General features: G+C 41.0%; 1 protein-coding gene across 1 annotated transcript in view; it reads right to left on the reverse strand.

Moving 5' to 3' along the window:
- Positions 1–19,934, reverse strand: part of LGR4 (leucine rich repeat containing G protein-coupled receptor 4) — a 98,462-nt gene that overhangs the window by 12,205 nt on the left and 66,323 nt on the right. Inside the window, exons 3-10 of the mRNA XM_084893602.1 lie at positions 15,399–15,470; positions 14,089–14,160; positions 7,281–7,496; positions 5,319–5,390; positions 3,548–3,616; positions 1,545–1,616; positions 1,276–1,347; positions 873–941 (exon numbers count right to left, since the gene is read on the reverse strand). Coding sequence (XP_084749728.1) covers positions 873–941; positions 1,276–1,347; positions 1,545–1,616; positions 3,548–3,616; positions 5,319–5,390; positions 7,281–7,496; positions 14,089–14,160; positions 15,399–15,470 — 714 coding nt within the window. The remainder of the gene's footprint in view (positions 1–872; positions 942–1,275; positions 1,348–1,544; positions 1,617–3,547; positions 3,617–5,318; positions 5,391–7,280; positions 7,497–14,088; positions 14,161–15,398; positions 15,471–19,934) is intronic.

A 19,934-nucleotide genomic window follows, 5' to 3' on the forward strand; every position in this document is an offset into this window, starting at 1 on the left:
CAGACTATCCATCGGGGAAGCTTTGCCAAAACCAAACGTTCAGTGTTCAAGGCTTGCCATTTCATGTTTGTGACCCAAACAACTTTCCAAATTTCACTGTATCACGCACCATTCAATTGGGGCACCATGCTGGTGCCACTGCAGCTCTTCCCTGTGGCCTGCGATGCCCCCACCCCTCTCTGCACCATCCCATTTTCCATCTGTATTAGAGCAGCAAAAATGAAGACAGAAGGTCAGTAAAAATGGAGATAGCTATATGTGATGTTCTGTACACCATCCTTTACCTCAGGGGTCCTCAAACTTTTTAAAGTGGGGGCCAGATCACGGTCCCTCAGAGAGCTGGAGGGCCGGACTATATGAACTACTAATTCCTACTGTAACACCTTGGCTGCGCTCACTGCCCAAAAAACCTGGCGGGCAGGATCAGACTCCCCTGGGGGCTGCATGTGGCCCGCAGGCCGTAATTTGAAGACCCCTGCTTACCTAAATCCTGCCTTTCTAAATAAAAACCCCCGCTCTGGGAAACCTGCCAGTATTTCATTTTGAAACATTTCAACTCCTTCAGGAAGCCTTCTCTGATAGACTGCATTGATCGCTCCACTTGTGAATCCCTGAAGCACTGCTTCTGACCTGGCACTTGCTTTACTGCCTTATATTTCCAGTGCCCTTTGCATATATTGTATCTCCACACACCAGGCAATACGCTTCCTGGGCCAACTGAGCCCAAACTCAATATCCATTTCCATGCTATCCGCAAAGGGAGATTGTAGGCATCAACATAAAGTCTCCATCATCACCAAAAAGCACTGGCACACAACTCGCAGGCCAGCATGCTCTCTTTATGCAACTCGTCTTCCAAGGGCCGTACTTACAGACTCTCCAGGTGGACGGTCCCGGTCAGATTGGGGAACTGCTGCACCATGCTGGCGCCACGAATGACTCTAAGAAATCGAGAGAGAAGTAGTTTTAAATAAAAAAATTCGCATACACAACATTTGCATTTTCTTTTTTAGACAGTTTAAGATGATAGCACCACAAGACCTACTAGATAAAATTGCTTTCATCTCTTGGATGTACCTGAAAGTGTGGAAATTTGGCCAAATGTTCACATAAATTAAAACTATCATAAATTTTCAAAATTATCCTTTGGACTTTGGGCCAAGGAAAAGACACTGAAAGAGTTTGTTTTCTGGAGCTATGGTAATAAAGTCTAGTTTTCCATTAAGGCAACTGTATAAGCATTCAGGTGTGTTTTAGAATTTATAGAATACTTACAAGGAATGCAGATCAGATAAATTGTGAAATGCCGAGTTCCCCACGAAAGATAGAGGATTATCATACAAATGTCTGTAAAAACAGCAAAAAAGAAAAAAAAATCAAAGTTTTCATATGTTCACAAGCACTCCCAAACTAAATCTATGTTCATAAAGCTTGTGTATCTCAAAGCCTGATTTTTCATTCTTAAGTCTGATGGTTTTTGCCATCATATAGAGATAGCTGTACATGATTATATAGTATTAGAAGAAACTTTCAAAACTACTTACATAGTTCTTAAGAGTGGATTACCATCAAATGCTCCATCAGGAATAACAGATATAGAATTACTATGAAATAACCTAAAAAGATAGAGGAGAAAATATTTTAAAATGCATATGCCCTTGTGAAATAAAGTTAAAACCCAAGTATCTACTCCTGTATTATATAGCATATAACTGATAACAACTACATGAAAACTTCAGAAATGTGGGAAAACTGAATTTTTAAGTCTCATATTTTCCCCAATAGTTCTTTTTAAATCCCTGCTTATCCTACCATCAATCAGAGACTTCATCTATACTTAGCTGTACCTTCATTATCAAAGAACTTTACACTACAGGAATCATAACATGTCTGACCCCCACATCTCTCACTATATCCTGCATTTAGTCTTTAAGCAATTCATCGTACAGCTTTAGCTACTGGCTCAAGACATACAGTCTCTGTTATGCTATATACATTTCTATCATTGCCCTTGACAAATCCAACTTCTAAAATGCTCCTCTGTCCCTTTCATTTATTTAAATACTAGTGTCCCGGTGCACAGATTCATGCACAATGAAGGGAAATTAATTAGGAGAAATATTTTAATATCACTATTTGCCCTTTCTCTATAATAGAAATGTCAACCAAATTCATGATCAAATTCACACCCCATGAGATTGGTGCCAGTGAGAGCTTTATATGTATTGAGCATGCCTGAGTTGAGTCAACTTAGCCATATATATATATATATATATATATATATATATATATATATATATGTTAAACTTGTTTAATTAGACCTGCTTTCTGATTTAGCTTTTTCCAGCCCAGTGAAACACCCCAACTTCTCTTTCAGGTAATTGTTCACAACACAGCAGTAAATATCAACACAAAGCAGATTATTATTGAAGATCATGTAGGGAGAACAAAAGGTAGCAGTGTTTGACCATATTCTGCACAGTGAAAAAACATGAAGTCATTTTCAAGTTCCACTATTTCTTTCTTCTTTTCAGTTGGGTCAAGTTTCTAAGCTTTCTAAATCTCCATTTTCTGGCTAATGAAAAGAAAATGGAATTCTATCGAGTCTCCTATCTACTTCCTCCAAGACTTCTTTGAGGATCAAATGAAATGAGGCTGGGAAAAAGCTTCACAGACATTTGTTTAAAGTGTAAAATGTTTCCACCTGGCTATAAAGCAAGATGAGTTCCTGGGCTAAAGAAACTGTGAAGAGGCTAGTTGTGGCTAGAGAGAGAAAACTGGACGTTGCTATGTGTGATGTCTTTACCTGGTGCCCACAGCAACCATTGATAGGCTAGGCTGGCTCTGGGCTATATTTTGCACCATGGGGTCTTGGCAGCATTAGCTGCAATTTGGTAAGGTGTCGCTCTGGGGTGGTGGCGGGCCTGTGTTCCACTTGGGGGAAGCCGAGTATTGGTTTGTTGGCGCCAGGTCCGTGGTGCCATTTTTTTTTTTTTTTTTTTTTAACATGGCCAGTGCACATCATGGCAGCTTCTGCATTAAGTGTCTGCCACCTGGTAGTCAGTGTGCATCATAATTACTGGTTGGACAGATAGCCTTTTAATAGATTTCCATTCTTTCAAACCCAGTTCAATTTCTCCTCTTTAGTGATGCCTTTTCCAATGACCTCAAGTCTCAATGAAGTATTTTTCTAGAATGATTTCTTTATCCGATCCACGCAGCAATTATTGCTACCTAGAAACTTCTGTCTGTCTGCCTTGTGTGGTAGCTTCCCCAATGACACTAAGACGACAAGCTCCTACAAGGTAGAGACCCTACATTTCAGCTTTTCTTTCCCTAAAATCTAGTTCTGTCGGGTAATCTATATTCAGAACTAACTATCCAGGCCAGCTGACATATTCCAATCTGTATGATCATGCATGTTTATGTGCATGTGTTTTACAGTGTATGTAATGGAGCAAATGTGTCCTAAAAATTTCATTGTTGGAAAATTACATGGTAATGTTCTGAGGATATTAAGGCAAAAAGACAGCAAAGCAATACTCACAGTTCTTTTAGGCTAGGAAGGGCTTTAATAGCCTGGGGAAATTCCCCCAAGTTGTTATAATTCAAGTCCCTAGGGGGGGAAATGGGGAAAATATGTAAGAATATTGAAGAGTGGTCATAATTTAAAAGGCATTTTGTACAAATGTATTTTTAAAAAATATCACTTCCTCTAGATCATAATCTTTCTTTACCAACCATATTGCCATTCAAACCCCGGTAGAAGTTTAATTGAATTTACACCTTTTCTTAGAGTACGGAATAGAAAAAAGAATCATAATTCTAGGATATTTTTAAGTCAATTTTAAAAATTCAAAGAATTCTTAGACTCACACATTACTGGGTACCTTCAACAAACAAACCATCTGAATGTCATTTCTCAGGAAAGCACCATAAAAGAGAATTTATTAAATTATCCATTTCTAAGCGACAAGAGCCTGCAACTGAGATTTCCATTTGGGGGTTAGAGTGGCTTCCAGAAATTCTGGCCTGAGGCAGCTGACCTCAGCCCTACCATCAGCAAGATGGCCCATGATAAGTAGGAAGAAGGAGAAGAACCAGGATGAGTTCACATAACTATTGTCCTCTAGTTACAAATTGTTGAAAATGTCACATTCATTGGGAGAAAGAAATGTCACAGAGATCTGTACTAAACAGAGCTCATTCTGAGTATGTTTACATTTCAATTCTTTTCACCTAAGAGCATGGCGGCATATGATTAGCATGTAAATTTCAGAATCAGAGTAAAACAAAATCAAATAGAGACCTATTTTATTTTCCTTTTCTACACAGAAAGAAAAGTAACAAATAAAAATTTAACCGGGAAGAAGAGATTCAATTCTAATATAACTGGGATAGTATGCATGGTGCAGTGTACATTCAGTCTCCGGTTACACTGGTGTTTACGGAGAAAAAGAGAACTGAGTGTGGAACTATCAAAAACTTCAACTTTCAAATAACCCTTGACACTCACCATCCTTTAGTTGTTCAGACAGGAAAGTGGGTTAACAGAGCCCCAAAGATCTTCTCATTAACTGAGAGTTAATGAGAGAACTCAGTGAAACAAAATATTACAAAACCCTAAGCATTCCAATCAGAGGTTACTGACCCATCTAATTGGGCTGTACTCTGAATCATTTAGTGCACCACAATGGCAAATATTATCACTCTCCAAATGAAGGCAACTAATGTGAAGTAAAATAACAAAAATCAAGATCCTACTCTCGATTACACACAGCTGCACAATGTCTTTTGCTCAGTGTTGCAATATATACTTGAAACAGCCAGAACTCCCAAAAACTTTAACTAGCAGAAACAACAACAAATATACCCCAAGAAAACTGGGAAACTTTGTCACACTTAGCATATGAAATCTGAGATAATATTCAATCCCAATGTTAACCATTAACTAGCCAGGCAACTGTGTTCAAGGAAAACACAGATAAAAAAACTTCTCCCAGAATTAATTTGATAAGGCTCAAAATTCCATAATTACCTACCATACATTTTAACAAAACCAGTTTGACAGATTGAGCTTCTTTTAACATGTACTTTTGCAAGAAATATCAAGTTCAAATTTTTATGCCATTTTTAACTATAAACGTAGATTAGCATTCATAACTGTTTTATTGGATGGTAAGAATTTAGTGAACTATTAACTTAATTATGAATGAACGCAAGACCTTTAATTTTTTTCCTTTTTTTTTTTTGCAATAAATTGCAAAATTGTACCTTTGACATCATAATGTGATCATCCAAAATATGATGAAACTTACAAGGTCTCCAGGTTTTCTAGTCCATCAAAACAGTGTCGACCCAGGCTTTTAATTTTATTGTTATGAAGGTGCCTATGGGAAAAAAAAAAAAAAAAAAAAAAAAAAAAAAACCCACATCAAAATGACTTTAATAACACCCAATAGCAACTATTACAATGATTTATGTGTCTAAATGTGTATGGCTTAAAGAAATGGCCCTAGACCAGCCCTCGCCAACCAGTGCTCCGCAGACCACTGGTGGTCCATGAGCTCCAAAAGGCTGGTGACCACTGCCCTGGATGGAGCCCAAGGACTCCAGGTTCAATTCCTGTCAAGGACACAGGAGTCAATCAATGGATGTGTGTCTCTCACAATATGTTTCTCTCCTCCTCCTTTCTTTTATTTTTTATTTTTTATTAATATATTTTATTGATTTTTTTTACAGAGGAAGGGGCATTGATTTTTTTATAGACAGTTAGAAATATCGATGAGAGAGAAACATCAATCAATTGCCTCCTGTGCACCCCGCACTGGGGATGTGCCCACAACCAAGGTACATGTCCTTGACCGGAATCGAACCTGGGACCTTTCAGTCCACAGGCTGATGCTCTATTCACTGAGCCAAACCGGTTTAGGCTCTCCTCCTTTCTACTCCCTCTAAAACTCAGTAGAAAAAAAATCCTTGGATGAGGTTATAAGAAAAGAAAGAAATGGTATAGCTACAAACTGTCGCAGTTAGAGGGGAAGGGAGTTGTAGGGCTGGGCCAAAATGATAAAGGGATTAAGAAGAAGAAAAAAAGCCATAGACAATAGTATGGTGATTACCAGAGGGAAGGGGGGAGGGGAGGTAGAAGAGGGTCAAGGGGATTAAATAGTGACGGAAGGACTTTGAGCAGTGAGCACACAATACAATGTATAAATGATTTATATATTATAGTAGTGTACACCTGAAGTTTAGTAACTAAGGTCACTCCAATAAATGCAATTACTAATTTTAAAAAAAATGGTATAGCTAAACATTTCAACACTCGGCCAATGGAAAACAAATAGCACTGGGTAGTTATCTCAATATACACTCCAGATTCAGATTCACTGGACAGTATACCAATAAAAAGGAAAATGTCTCTAGTGGGAAAAGGGTGCACACATTACATATCCCTTGATATGCACCCTTATCAAAAGAAAAGTTTTGATGAGCTTTTAATTATATGAAGTGAAACTTGGATGAGCTCTCCTTTCGGGAAGTGGGAGAAATGACTCGGAAGGAAGCAAGTGAGCTTACATCAAGAACCAGCACCAGGTTTTACAAAGAAATGCCATTTTATTATATCCAAGTTTTCAAAGATTAGAAACACAACAATCATAGACTGTCTGAATAGACGAGTTGGTAAAAATATAAAATATAACCCTAACCGGTTCAGTATTGGCCCTTGGACTAAAGGATTATGAGTTTGATTCTGGTCAAGGGCATGTACCCCAGTTGCAGGCTCCATCCCTGGCCAGGGTCAGGTGAGTGCAGGAGGCAACCAATGGATGTGTCTTTCTCACATTGATGTTTCTCTCTCTGTCTCTCCCCATCCCTTTCACTCAAAAAATCAAATCAAATCAAATCAATAGAAAAAAAGTCTTCTGATGAGAATAATAAACAAACAAATCAACGAAACTCTCATATGAGCACCTCAAAACAATCCTGCTTGTTTTAACATTGAATACACTGCTGACACACAAGTAAAAGCTGTACAAGTGTTAGTTGATGACCCAATTTCTTCTCATGGTTACAAACGGTCACATGTTTTAGAGAAATTCAGTAGTTATTACCAGACACGAATTTTTAAAAATTATCCTATTCTGTATTTTTAAAAGCCATCACTTTAATTTTGTATAAAGGGCAGCTCCCCCAAACCCTCACCCTTCAGGAGCATCGTCAGTAAGATGCTTTCCTACTAAGAAACCTGTCTGGTATTAAATGGGGCAGATACTTACAGGACCACCAGGCTGGACAGGTTGGTGAACGCAAAGTCGGGGATGCTGGAGATTTTGTTGAGAGCCAAGGTGAGCGCCTGCAGGGTGGGCAGGTTGCTGAGGGGGTGCACGGGCACCTCCGTCAGACTGTTGTCGTCCAGCCACAGGTGGCGGAGCTGAGCGAGCCCCTCGAAGCTGTTCTCAGGGACTGAGGTGATGTGGTTGGCATCCAGACGCCTGGCAGAAAGAAACATCCACGTTCAGTACGAGTCCCCCTGGTACGAGGCAGTCTGAGCATCACAGCTCTGAGTTTCCAAACAAAAAGGCGTTATAAAACGACCGGGCTGGGACCTCTGATTTCTTCCATCCCGCTAGAACTCCTCATCAAGTCTCACAACTTTTCCAGGATCAGTGTATGGAAGTCAGTTCTCTCCCTTCCTTCAAACAAAGAAATGTGAATCCTTAAGGCTAAAAGACCAGAAATATTTTTTTTTAAACCCTCACAGGGCTTAAGTCAGAATTTTATGACTCAAAATATAGAAAAATACAGAAAAACCACAAGAAACTAAGATAAGCTTTACTTACAATTTCACATCATAACTAATATTTAATATTACATTTTTTGTTGTTGTTAACTCTCACCCAAGGAGATATATATATATATATATATATATTATATATATTTATTAATTTTTAAGGAGAGTGGAAGAGAGAGGGAAAGACAGAGAGCAACATTAATGTGAGAGAAACACATCAGTTGGTTGCCTCCTGCACAAGCCTTGACCAGGGCCCGGGCCAGGAAGGAGCCTGCAACAAAGGTACACACAGTACCCTTGATAAGAATCATACCCGGGACCCTTTGGTCCACAGGCCCCTGCTCTATCCACTGAACCAAACTGGCTAGGGCTAATATTAAATTTAATTGTTATTTTGACTTTGTATCAAGGGGGTTGGGGGAATAGGAAAATATTTCAGAAAATTTTTTATAGGAACAAATCATTTTAATAGATTCTTAATCCTTAATATCACCAGACAAGTTAAAAATATGGGTGCCATGCACTATTTAAGAAAAGGACCAATTGTTCATAGAAAAAGTGAAACAGCTGCACTGATCAATGTTACTGTGACTTTAAAGCTCCTTTAATTTTTCCATTATTTTTTTTTAAATTAAGGACACCTTACTAATAGGATTTACTCATACTTTACAATTAAGTCCCCATCTGAAAATCTGGGAAACTAAGTTCCAAATGCTACTGTGGGCACAACCAGGTGTAACTGTTGGAATAATGGCTTTTCAACACGAAGATGACCTGCTATTAATATGATAGGGGACAGTATGAGCCCAGCAAATCACAACTTTCTTCACGAATCCCTTGTTGCTGTATTACCACTACTTAAAGTCATACCCCACAGGCACGGACCTCTGGTGAAAATTAGGGAACCACCGCAACAAAACAAAAAAACTGGTGAGAAGTCAAAATGACAGCAAATTTGAAAAGAAATCAAGTGTGACAGCTCTCTAGCTCAGGAAACTGACTTTTAGAGAGGCTTTTGTGCCTCCTGTTTCCTATGCTTCTCCAGCTTCAGATCCCGCAGTAACTGTCCCCTTCCCCTCCAGGCGAGGACTGAGCTGCTCCCAACCTAGCCCCCAGGCCAGCGGCAGCTAGGTTGGCAGGGGTTAAGGGGGTTAAAGACTCCGGGTCCTGGTGAGGATCAGATGGAAGCTTTCTTTTTGATAAAGCCAAGATAACAGAAGGGACACTGACAACGGGAGAGCTCGGGAAACTGAGCAGCTGCCTTAAGAATCCACTTAGACTCAAACATTTTTAGGCCTGTTCATTCCTTGGGCTTTCTAGAATCTACCCCTGAGAAGAGGCAGGCATCCTTTAATGTAACAGACTGGCAAAGTCCTGGCTAAGGAGCTGCTTAGGAGATTTGCCTTCATGATACAGGAGTGTGTTCAACCTCTCTCTCTCTCTCTCTCTCTCTCTCTCTCTCTCTCTCTCTCTCTCTCTCTCTCTCTGTCTCTCTCTGACACACATACACACACACACACACACACACACACACACACACATTTCACAACCTTAAGGAACTTCCACTGGGGGAGAGAGAGACCCTGATCATATATATAATCATACAGTTAATCATATAATGTAACTGAATAGTGCAATTAAATTCTACTTGTAGCGAATTTAATTATCTGCAGTCCACCCAACACATTTCAATGGAGCATCTCGTTAGGCACCGAAGACCCAATGGGGAAGCCTGTCCCCAGGAGACTAGCATTCAGGTAGGGATGATCACAGAGTGGTAAATTTATTATAATAGATGGTCATGGAGTGCTTAAGAAGTGCTGTGAAGTGAATAAACATGCCACTGAAATAAAGGTTAACAGAGGTTCAGAAGGAAGGGTTCAGAGAAAGAGCAAGAGGGTGTAGTGTTAGAGGCAAAGGAGACAGGAAGGGCAGACCCAGTAGCAGAAAGGAGTTGGGTGTGGTCCCAGCATCTTCCAGGTCAGAGCGATAAGCACGTGAGAGGAAGGGAGTGAGGGGTCCACAGAGACGCAGACAGGGATAAGACCAGATTATGTGGACCCCTGTGGGCCAGGTAAGGGGTTTGGATTGTATTTTAAGTACAGATTGAAGTGCCTCCCTAGTTTCTCAGTGTAAGAGCAGTTTAAAAGGTAAAATTGCTTATGTTATCATATTGATAACATGTATTCATAGTCAACAAAACAAAGTTTGCCCTGCATACACAGAGAAATCGTCATTTAAATGTTCCCTTGAGATGCGGTAAATACCGTAATAAACAATGTTGTCAGTACCTTTTTAACTTAAGCCCAGTGTTATGTACACCAGCTTTTTTCAACCGCTGTTCCGCGGCACACTAGTGTGCCGCGAGATGTTGCCTGGTGTGCCGTAGGTGCAGACAAGACAAGAATTTTATAATTTTTCACTATTTTGTTTACTTAATATTTCATAATAAAGTAATTATAAAATACTTTCTTTGTGTTTATTTGATTCCTATTCAAGAGAATTACTTTATATATAGTCAATATAGGCAAAGAGTTAAATTTTTTAACATTTTCTAATGGTGGTGTGCCTCGTGATTTTTTTCATGAAACAAGTGTGCCTTTGCCCAAAAAAGGTTGAAAAATACTGATGTACACCATATATGCTCCTGCAGAATTCTGTGCCCTATACCACCAAAGAAATGGGATAGCCTTTACTTAAAGCAAGATAGCCAGGTGAGTTTTGAGCTAAAAGAGATACATTACTATATTCTAGGCAAAATAATAATACAACATTAAATACACAATTTCCTCTGTGCCAACAATTCCCCCAAATTGTAAAAGTCACACATCCATTGAGAGCAAAGGAAAGAACTCAAGAAAATGAAATCCGGAAGTTAAGTGAGAAAAAGGATTTGTGGTGACACAAATGGTTAATCCTTACACCTCAATTCACAAGTGGGTGTGCCTCCATAAATACCAAGAACTGCACTTACACTGAGATTAATGTTTCACTGATAATTCATCTTAGAGCTGTGGCTTTGTACCAATGACCTACATTATTAATATTTATCCCTATTAATGGACAAAGAAAATGCTATAATTGATCCATTCAGTAGATGCAATAAATGGCATCAGATATCCAGATTGGCTAAAGTATTCTACCATTTAAGCTCCATACAATTATTATTGTATTTAAGTGTACTTTGTTAAAAGGCTAACAGGGTGCTAACTGAATTCCCTTACTATTCATTTTAAAATATGTGTCTATTCTCTGTTTGAAAAACATTTTTACATCTCACACACTGTTTTTCCTGTTGCCTTAAATGAAATTTACGATACCAAATAATTATGTGATGAATGTCTGCGATGTCAGTAAACACCTAGTCTATATATAGTTTGTGACCAGGTTCTAGTTCAAAATAGTTCAGAAATTCTGCTATTGTGGAAAACCTAGAAAACGTAGCCCTTGAAATCCTTTCATATCCAATGTTAAGTGTGTTCTAACATTAAGAAAAAAAATCTAGTGGGGCAAATTCTGAGATGTCTTCTTCATCTGCTCAGGCAATGCTCAGGGCTTTATGGAAGGCTATTCACGCTCCCTGTTTATTAATAGCAACAATTCGCTTTCAGATGTGAAGGTCATCATCACCTACTTGCATCAAACCACTTCTGTTCCGTTTCCACCCCTCGTGAACTTTGCTCCTCGTAAAGCACTCCTTCAAAACCACAAGCAACGCCTTCGTGTAATTCTGGTCTGAAGATCAGATTTTCAAACGGACTCAAGTGCTGATAAGACTGTGTTACACCAGAATTTCAATGGTAGTTGACTTGACCACTACACCCACTATGCTAACAAACCCAAGATCGTTTCCTTCTCAAACACAACAGGCCTGACCCATAGCTCCGCAGGTTTCTGATACACGTAAAAACATTCTGATGCCTTTTTAAAAACCTTTTGTTTGGACTCCTCTCCTCACTCCCACCCTTCATCCCAATGTTGGACATTAAGTGGTTGATACCCCATATACTCCCTTATTTATGACATTAGATACTCTTCTCTTTATCTAAGACGTTAGATGCATTGTAAAGTTTAACTGTTACAGCGCAGGATACGCTTTATTAATGCATATTTTTATTTTCACATTCACTTTCCATCAACTATTAAGATAATCTAAAATCAAAAGTTAATCTACAATTTATCATTTCCAGGGATGTGTTTTGGGTGCAGTTAAATGGTTTTATATTAGCAAGTGGATGGGATAAGCCGATGGATTACTTTCACCTAAATCTTCTACAATTCACATGCATTTCCTACAAAAGCTTCATTTATAGTTATTTTAAAGGGCAATCAATTTAAAAAAAAACATTAAGGAACAGATTAGTGTATACATGTTTGGTGGGACTAAAACCTAATTTTATAACTTTTAACACATAAATGTGATAACTATTACAATTTTTTATTCTGAGTAAATCTGAAAACCTCTATGTACATGAGATTACCTGGGAAAATTTTTTTATATATAGCTTCCTGGACCTTAAAAGAGAAAATATCATTATTTCTTGGATATGGCCTAGAGATCTGTATTTTAGGGATATTTCCCCCAGGTGATACTATTACAGATGGTCTAAGAGCCAGACTTTGAGAAACTATGCCCTAGTCCCATTGTATTTATTTGGACATGAACTAAAACTGTAACTTTTTTTTTTTTTAATATTTTATTGATTTTTTACAGAGAGGAAGGGAGAGAGCTAGAAACGTCGATGAGAGAGAAACATCAACCAGCTGCCTCCTGCACACCGCCCACCGGGGATGTGCCCGCAGCCAATGTACATGCCCCTGACCGGAATTGAACCTGGGACCTTTCAGTCCACAGACGGATGCTCTACCAAACCGGCTTCAGCTAAAACTGTAACTTTGTATTCATGATCCTAGTAGAATAACAAACTAAGTTCTTAGTTTTGAAGACATTTTTTTTCATTACTTTCAAAGATGTTCCCTTCACCTAGTTATGCAAATTGGGTAAACTAGTAATGAAAGGGGGGGGGGGGACTAATAAAATACATCATCGTTGTTTAAATTACGAGATTCCACAGTGTTTATTGAGCAGTTACTACCTGTCAGATATTGTCCTGAGTCCTTTTCATACATTCCAGTACCCGGTAAGTAATGAGCAAACTACTGTATGGAGAATTTTAAACAACTTGGCCAACATCACACAGCCAGTAAATAGCAAAGTGGGAATTCAAAACCAAACAGAGTTCTAATAAATCCAAACTTGCCTGGATTTCTTTTTGAAAGCGATGCAAACATTCTGACATAAATATGCAAAGGGCTTTTCTTAATCTTGGCAAGAGTCACGTTACGATAAACACATGCTCCAGTTGAGTGCTTCTCACCTCTTTCCTCTAAAGTGCCCCAAAGACAGGAACTTGGTTTTCTACCCCAGGGATAAAGAGACATGTGGTGTAGCCTTGACACTACTCCACAGCAGGCACTCTAGTCATTAACAAATATCTGGTTATTCAGTATGAAAACAGTTGTTTCTTCAAAACCTTCTGTGGATTTGCAGGGTCCCTGTGATACCAAGCTGCTCACCTGATCCACCCACCAGAGGCAGAACGGGAGACTGCATACTCAAACCACAGCAGCAATCCCCATTCTCCAGGTTCTTGTACATACACACATGCATGTATATGAGAAAGGATAAAACAAACAAACAAACAAAAAAGAACCCACAAAGGGCTATTTGAAAAACCTTTGGAAATTAGTAGCTGAGCACGGTTAAAACCAAGAGTTGAAATCTTGAACACTCCACATAAAACCAGCCTTCCCTCAAAAGGACAAACGGCCTTGGGAAGAAGGCAGCACAGGCCCTTACGTGGCCACTCCCAGTGTGTGTTCAATGTCCACAGATAAGGAACTCGCGTCAGTTTGTCCTGACTGTCATTACCACCTGAAGCTGGGACCTCTTTATGGCTGTTCCTCGACCTTCATGGCCCAAGACCCTGGCACTGTTGTACACACACGATTCTGGTTCCATGGGGGTGATGCCCACAGACCAGCTAGGGAATGACACCCTGTAGTGAATACCTGGAGCTCCTTCCCACCCCTGAGAAAAGAGAAGAGGCAGACTGAACCGCCTCCTTCTCCCTCGCCAATGGACATTTCCATAACAGCAACTGGCCACCCCCCGTTTCTATCCCAGAGGAGAAGAGAAATCTCCCTCTCCCCCTGGAATTCCAGGTCTTTACACATGTTGCAGCCAGATGATCATATGATTCAAAAATGCAGAAAACCAAGAAGGTACTTACAAAGACTGCAAAGCACTCAGTCCTCGGATGGCTTCACTGGGCACTGTTTTCAACTGATTGTTTTGGAGGGTTCTGGAAGGAAATTTTTGGTTAGTGAATAACCATTTTTTTTTCTCAGAAGAATTCAGAGTCATTTCTTTAAAAAAAAAATTTATTGCCAATGACAGGAAAGGGAAGAGATCAAGGTGGAAAGCACCCAAGACAAGAGAATTGAGGGGGAAAAAAAAGGCAAGAAATATCTGTTGTAAAGCCAGAAATGAAACCCAAGTCATCTTCTGACATGCACGTGCCTGGCAATGGACATTTCCAGGGGCTGCTTCCCTCTCAGGAATTAAGGCACCTCATTAACTTTCATCAATCACCCCAGCTAAAATTCACTGGGAAATATAACAAGCTAACTGGGAGGAATTACAGCACCCACTGGAATCCCTACGCCTTTTCAAACTGGAATAAAGCAGAGCCCAGAATCGCAGACACGAGGTAAAGCCACTTGTGTCAAGGGGATAGGAGCCCCTGAGTCTCAGGGGGCAGCAGCCGTGTGCTCAGGGAATGCGGGCCAGGGCAGAACCGGAGCTTTAATCGTTGAGAGTGAGGGCCTGGAGCTTGAAGGCCCAAAATGAAGTCCTCCTAGTTTTGGCCTAAAGCCATTCCTAGTCACATTAATCAAATAACTGCCTGATGTGAGTCAGAACCACAGGATGGGATGGTAAAGGGCCCCTCTAGCTCACTGGACCAGAGAGGTCTGCTGACTTGCCCACGGTCACCCAGCAAGTGGTGGTAGGAGTGAGTGGGCTGGCAGTCAGTCCCCCTGTTCCTTAACCTGCCATACTCCAAACTCCTGGCCTCTGCTGGGAATTGAGGTCCTGGTCCCTCACAGGCTACGAAAGTCACAAGCACCTCGGTTCCCTTTAGCTCTGAAATGACTGCAATATTTGGAATTCTCGTAAGTCCTTTTCCCATGAGGGTCAGCTAATTCAACGTTCTTATAGCTGTAAAATATGTGGAAACAAAACTCAACCAGCGGAGCTTAAATATGATTTTGATTCAGTGTATTAGCCACATAAAAAGTCTCATATTTGACTCTAATGCACTAGAGGTCAGAAGACCTCTTATTCAGATTTTAACTTTTGTTATCTAGACCTAGGCTTGCCTAAATCAACCTCTAGCCTCCCACACCAGCCCACTGGCCACTCCTTAAACCTTTTAATCCTGAGCTAAAAGAAACTGTGCTTAACCTTGCTCCAAGCATGTTGACTATGCAGAAAGAAAATACACAGCCAGCTGTGAAACTCTAAAACTGCATTACTTACAGAACTTTGAGCTCTTTCAACCCAGACAAGGCCTTTGGGTGGATAAAAGAAAGGTCGTTGCCAGCCAATCGTCTAGAAAAAAGAAAAGTAGCAAGAGGGGGGGTGGAAATTGTAATTCAGTCTCTTAAAATTCAGAACTCACAATAACCTAATCTGTGATTAAAGCTCTACGTTAAACATTTCTCAAGCCTATCTGACATTAAACATGGACTTAAACCTTTGCTAAAGCGATCCCAAGGTTCTTCCAATGAGATAAATGTGTCTGGGTTTTATTTTATTTTTATTTTTTTTTAACTCTCCAGACAATCATTTAAGCAGGCACATTTTTATTCTGGTGAGGTCAAGCAAGCCAAAACACATTAAACCAAATTAAGTTTGCTATTCAGGGTCACTCTCCGCAGCTTGCTCGCGGTGTTTTCCGAGTGCCTTGTACACGCAGACTACTGGCCCGCAGGCAGGAGTGTTTATTCGGATCTGAGCAAACCAGTCTGTCAAGGAGGAATGCCTTCAGGAGGCAAGTGGGCCTGTTATCTCCACAACCCAGGGCAGCAGAGTCCATGCAAAAGAGAGGCAAACAGTCAAATTCACCGTAAGCATAACTTTCCATAAAAAGGCTGATACATTTTTTGAAGAAAAAAAAAAGGGTTGTTCTAGAGACTTCTGAAGTGACAAATTTAAGTGGGAGTAAGCGTGGAATAAAAACAGAATTTGCAAAGTGGGTCATTTTGTAAAAAAAATCAAAAAAAAATCTCAGCACACCGTTCATACTGAGCTGCTTTCCCATTTCCCCGGGCACACAGAAACTGGGAGGAAAGGACTTTAAGGAGAAGAAGCAGGAAATGGGACCGCAACTCATATAAGTAACTTATGAACAGGTGAACTTGAAGGAGGCGTTCCAGGTTTTGGCTTGAATCAGGGGTCCTCAAACTTTGTAAAGTGGGGGCCAGAACACGGTCCCTCAGAGAGCTGGAGGGCCGGACTATATGAACTACTAATTCCTACTGTAACACCTCGGCTGCGCTCACTGCCCAAAAAACCTGGCGGGCCGGATCAGACTCCTCTGCGGGCCGCATGTGGCCCGCGGGCCGTAGTTTGAAGACCCCTGGAATGAAGGTTGCATGCCCTGAGGATTAAACACAGCTCTCTCCCAGTTTCCTGGTTCCGTCAGAGGCATTCTCCCAGGCCACGAGATTTTGTGTCTAAAATTTAAAAAAAAAAAAAAAGAAAAAAAGAAAAAAAGAGAGCTCTCTCCCCCCAACATCCTCTTCTTAGACATCAGGTGATCAGGTGTGTCCCATGCTTCTAATCTGTTCCTCTTAACACACTTTGATTTCAGGAAGCCTCATACATCTGAAGTCACTGAGACCTGAAAACTCTACTTTTTATTTTTTAAAATATATTTTATTGATTTTTTTTTTTTTTATGAGAGGAATAGAGAGTTAGACACATCGATGAGAGAGAAACATTGATCAGCTGCCTCTTGCACAATCCCTACTGGGTATGTGCCCTCAACTACGGCACATGCCATTGACCGGAATTGAACCTGGGACCCTTGAGTCTGCAGACCAATGCTCTATCCACTGAGCCAAACTGGGTAGGACAAAACTCTACTTTTTAGATGCATTTACTTTTTCTTGAAGCTTTTGTCCCAGTTAAAATGCAAACAGTCTTGGAAAGGCTAACACTTGATCTTTACCTGGTATTAACATAGGAACATGTACTGAAGATGTGTGTGAGTTGGAAGGAAATGTGGGTGGAGGAGTGAAAGTAAAACAATTACAGGACAAGAGCAAGTGTGTCGTTTGTTCAACAGCCAGGATAACAATGCTGGGTTTTCAGGCAACATCACAACTGTATGACAGGGTTTCACACATGGCGGCCAAGTCATGGAAAAAACCCAAGAGTCCTTCCATAGAGGGCTGGATAAAGAAGATGTAGTACATATGTACAATGGAATACTACCCAGCCATACGGACAGATGAAGTAATCCCACTTGTGACAACATGGATGGATCTTGAGAATATCATGCAAAGAGAAATGAGTCAATCAGAGAAAGCTAAGAACCATATGCTTTCACTCATATGTAGGATATAAAACTGAAACTCAGATACAAACAACAGTATGGTGGTTACCAGAAAATGTGGGAAGTAAAGGGTAAAGAGGGCCAAATATATGGTGATGGAAGATGATTGGACTCTGAGTGGTGAACTCAATTCAATATACAGATCATGTATCATAGAAATGCACACATAGAACCTATATAATCTTGTTAACCAATGCCACTCCAATAAATTTAATTTTTAAAAAGACAAGATTTAACAATTTGAACACATGCCCCTAAATTACATTTTCCATAAATAGCCCTCTCACTATTTCCTTGGTTTCCAACAAGGCACCCCAGCACCTAAGCTCTATACTGCCTGCCTTTTGAGGCTCCCACAACCCAGAATCATGACCTCTTACCTCTTAAAGGTCACCCTACGTAAAATGAGAGGTTGCAGATGGTGACCCCTTCAGTGCTTCCATTTTAAAATGTTTCTCCTCAGCAAATCCTCTTGCTTCTATTTTCACCACTGTGTCTTTAAATGCTTCACCTCTCAACCTCATCTTCACCCCCTACATAGCCATCTTCAGTGTTACTTCCCATGAAAACTTCTGTTCCAATGACCATGCCTGATGTATGAATTCTTAGAACTCAACTGAAGCTGGTCACAGGCTACCTTCTATGGTTATTCCTTGCACAGTAAGCTTGTAGGCCAAATACAAACACTTCCAAGAACAGGCACGGGGAAATGCCAACTCAATATTTAGAAACTGCTTTCTCAGAATTTCTTCCTTGAAAATGCTTGCCATTCCAATACCACAGTCTACACCTCCTGCAGGCATGATGCACGCCCTCTCAAGGGGCTTTCTCCTCCCACCTCCCCAACACCCCCCCTCCTGCTCACTCACTAAGTTCAATTGGTAATGCAGTGTTTAATAAGGACCATAAGGGGCAGTAGCCTTGCCCCCCGCCCCCCCCCCCCCCCCGCAATACAAGTAGTCCCGTGTCTATGAGGGCTCCTCCAAGTTCTTTGAAAGACCAGCCTTCGTTGTCAAGTCTGCCAAAAAGCAAACACTATAAACAGATTGAGGCTGATACAAGATTCTTATCCTTTTGTCTCTGATATTCGCTTTCCATGTCCCCATATCTATGAACTTTCCTTGAGGACTTCAGTCTATTGGACTGGTAGCTCATGGAAAAGCGTACTTTATAATTTAACCAAGTGGCAAAATGCAGAGAACCTGACTCCCTTTACTTGTCATCAGAAGAGAGGGTTGAAGCGCAGGAGCCAAAACATTTGCTTTCTTTCCCCAAATCTCTGCCCCTTTATGAGCCATGGGAAAACTAAAGCAAGCTAACGTCAAAAGCACCCTCTCTTCCTCCACTATTTCTCATCAATGGAAATGACCAAAGGAGCTCTCTGCCTGTGGCTTATCCCAAAATGCAAACCCAGTATGTGGAGAAATCAACACTGCCCGGATGTGGTGGACGGTGCTAATGCTGAGATGGGGGCACACCACCTCACACTCCCTCCCATTACTCCTATCTTCTGGAATGCCTCTGCCCACATTTTACTGAGCGGCTGTTAATGAATAATAAACACAGCAGCCTGGTGGGGGCTTTGCAGCTTCAGCAGCTGCACCCTCCCAAGCCTCTTGGCTTCTTTTATGGGCCAGTCATTCTTAGAGCAGATCTTAGGGATGCTTCTTGTTCAGCATCTCAGACCCAGAAAGAGCAATGTGAGTAAATAACAGGACAGGGGACAACGTGCCCTCAATCTCTGGAAGGAAACACCTGCTGGGGAATAAGCCCACAGTAGTGACAGGCACTGTGATAGTGGTTTACAGACATTCCTTTTCATTTTAATCATCGCATGACAATAGCCACGCTTCTCTGAGTCCCGAAGAGGCTAGTAGACTTGGCATAAGTCACAGGGCTGGTAAGCAGAGGAGCCAGCATTCCTAGCTGGCTCCAGTGCTTATCTACTTTCTCTGCACCCCTGTGATGCCTCTGGTGGGTCACCAAGAGATGAGGAAACAATTCTCAGAGAGCACAGTGGACTTGGGCAGTAGCCTTGTTTGAGTTGCAACGGGTCTCACTCAGCAGACCAGAGCTCACATGCAGAGACGATGGCATTAGGAGGTCAGAACTGCAATTTTTTAGAGGAGTTTCCAACAGACTAACAGTACCATCCTTCCCAGAGCCAAAGATGACCCGTAGGAAGGGGCGTGGAGATGGGGGTGGGGGATGGAACCCCGAGGTGCCCAAGGTGCAGGGCATGTCCTAAACTCACTGGGATTCTATTAGGATATAGAACATTCTCCGTTGTGCTTTTTCAGCAGCTCCCAAGGAAAAACAGGTGGCGGATCTGAGGAAGAATTTGTCACCAGTGGCCCTCTCCTCGCCAAGGCCAGCTACTTCCCATTCTGTGCCTGGGTTGTCTCTACTACACCCAACAGTGTATCCAACTTCTCTCGGCATGAGGGCCTATT

This window comes from Pipistrellus hanaki, assembly GCF_964339955.1.
Source record: "Pipistrellus hanaki genome assembly, chromosome: 9".
Classification (NCBI taxonomy): domain Eukaryota; kingdom Metazoa; phylum Chordata; class Mammalia; order Chiroptera; family Vespertilionidae; genus Pipistrellus; species Pipistrellus hanaki.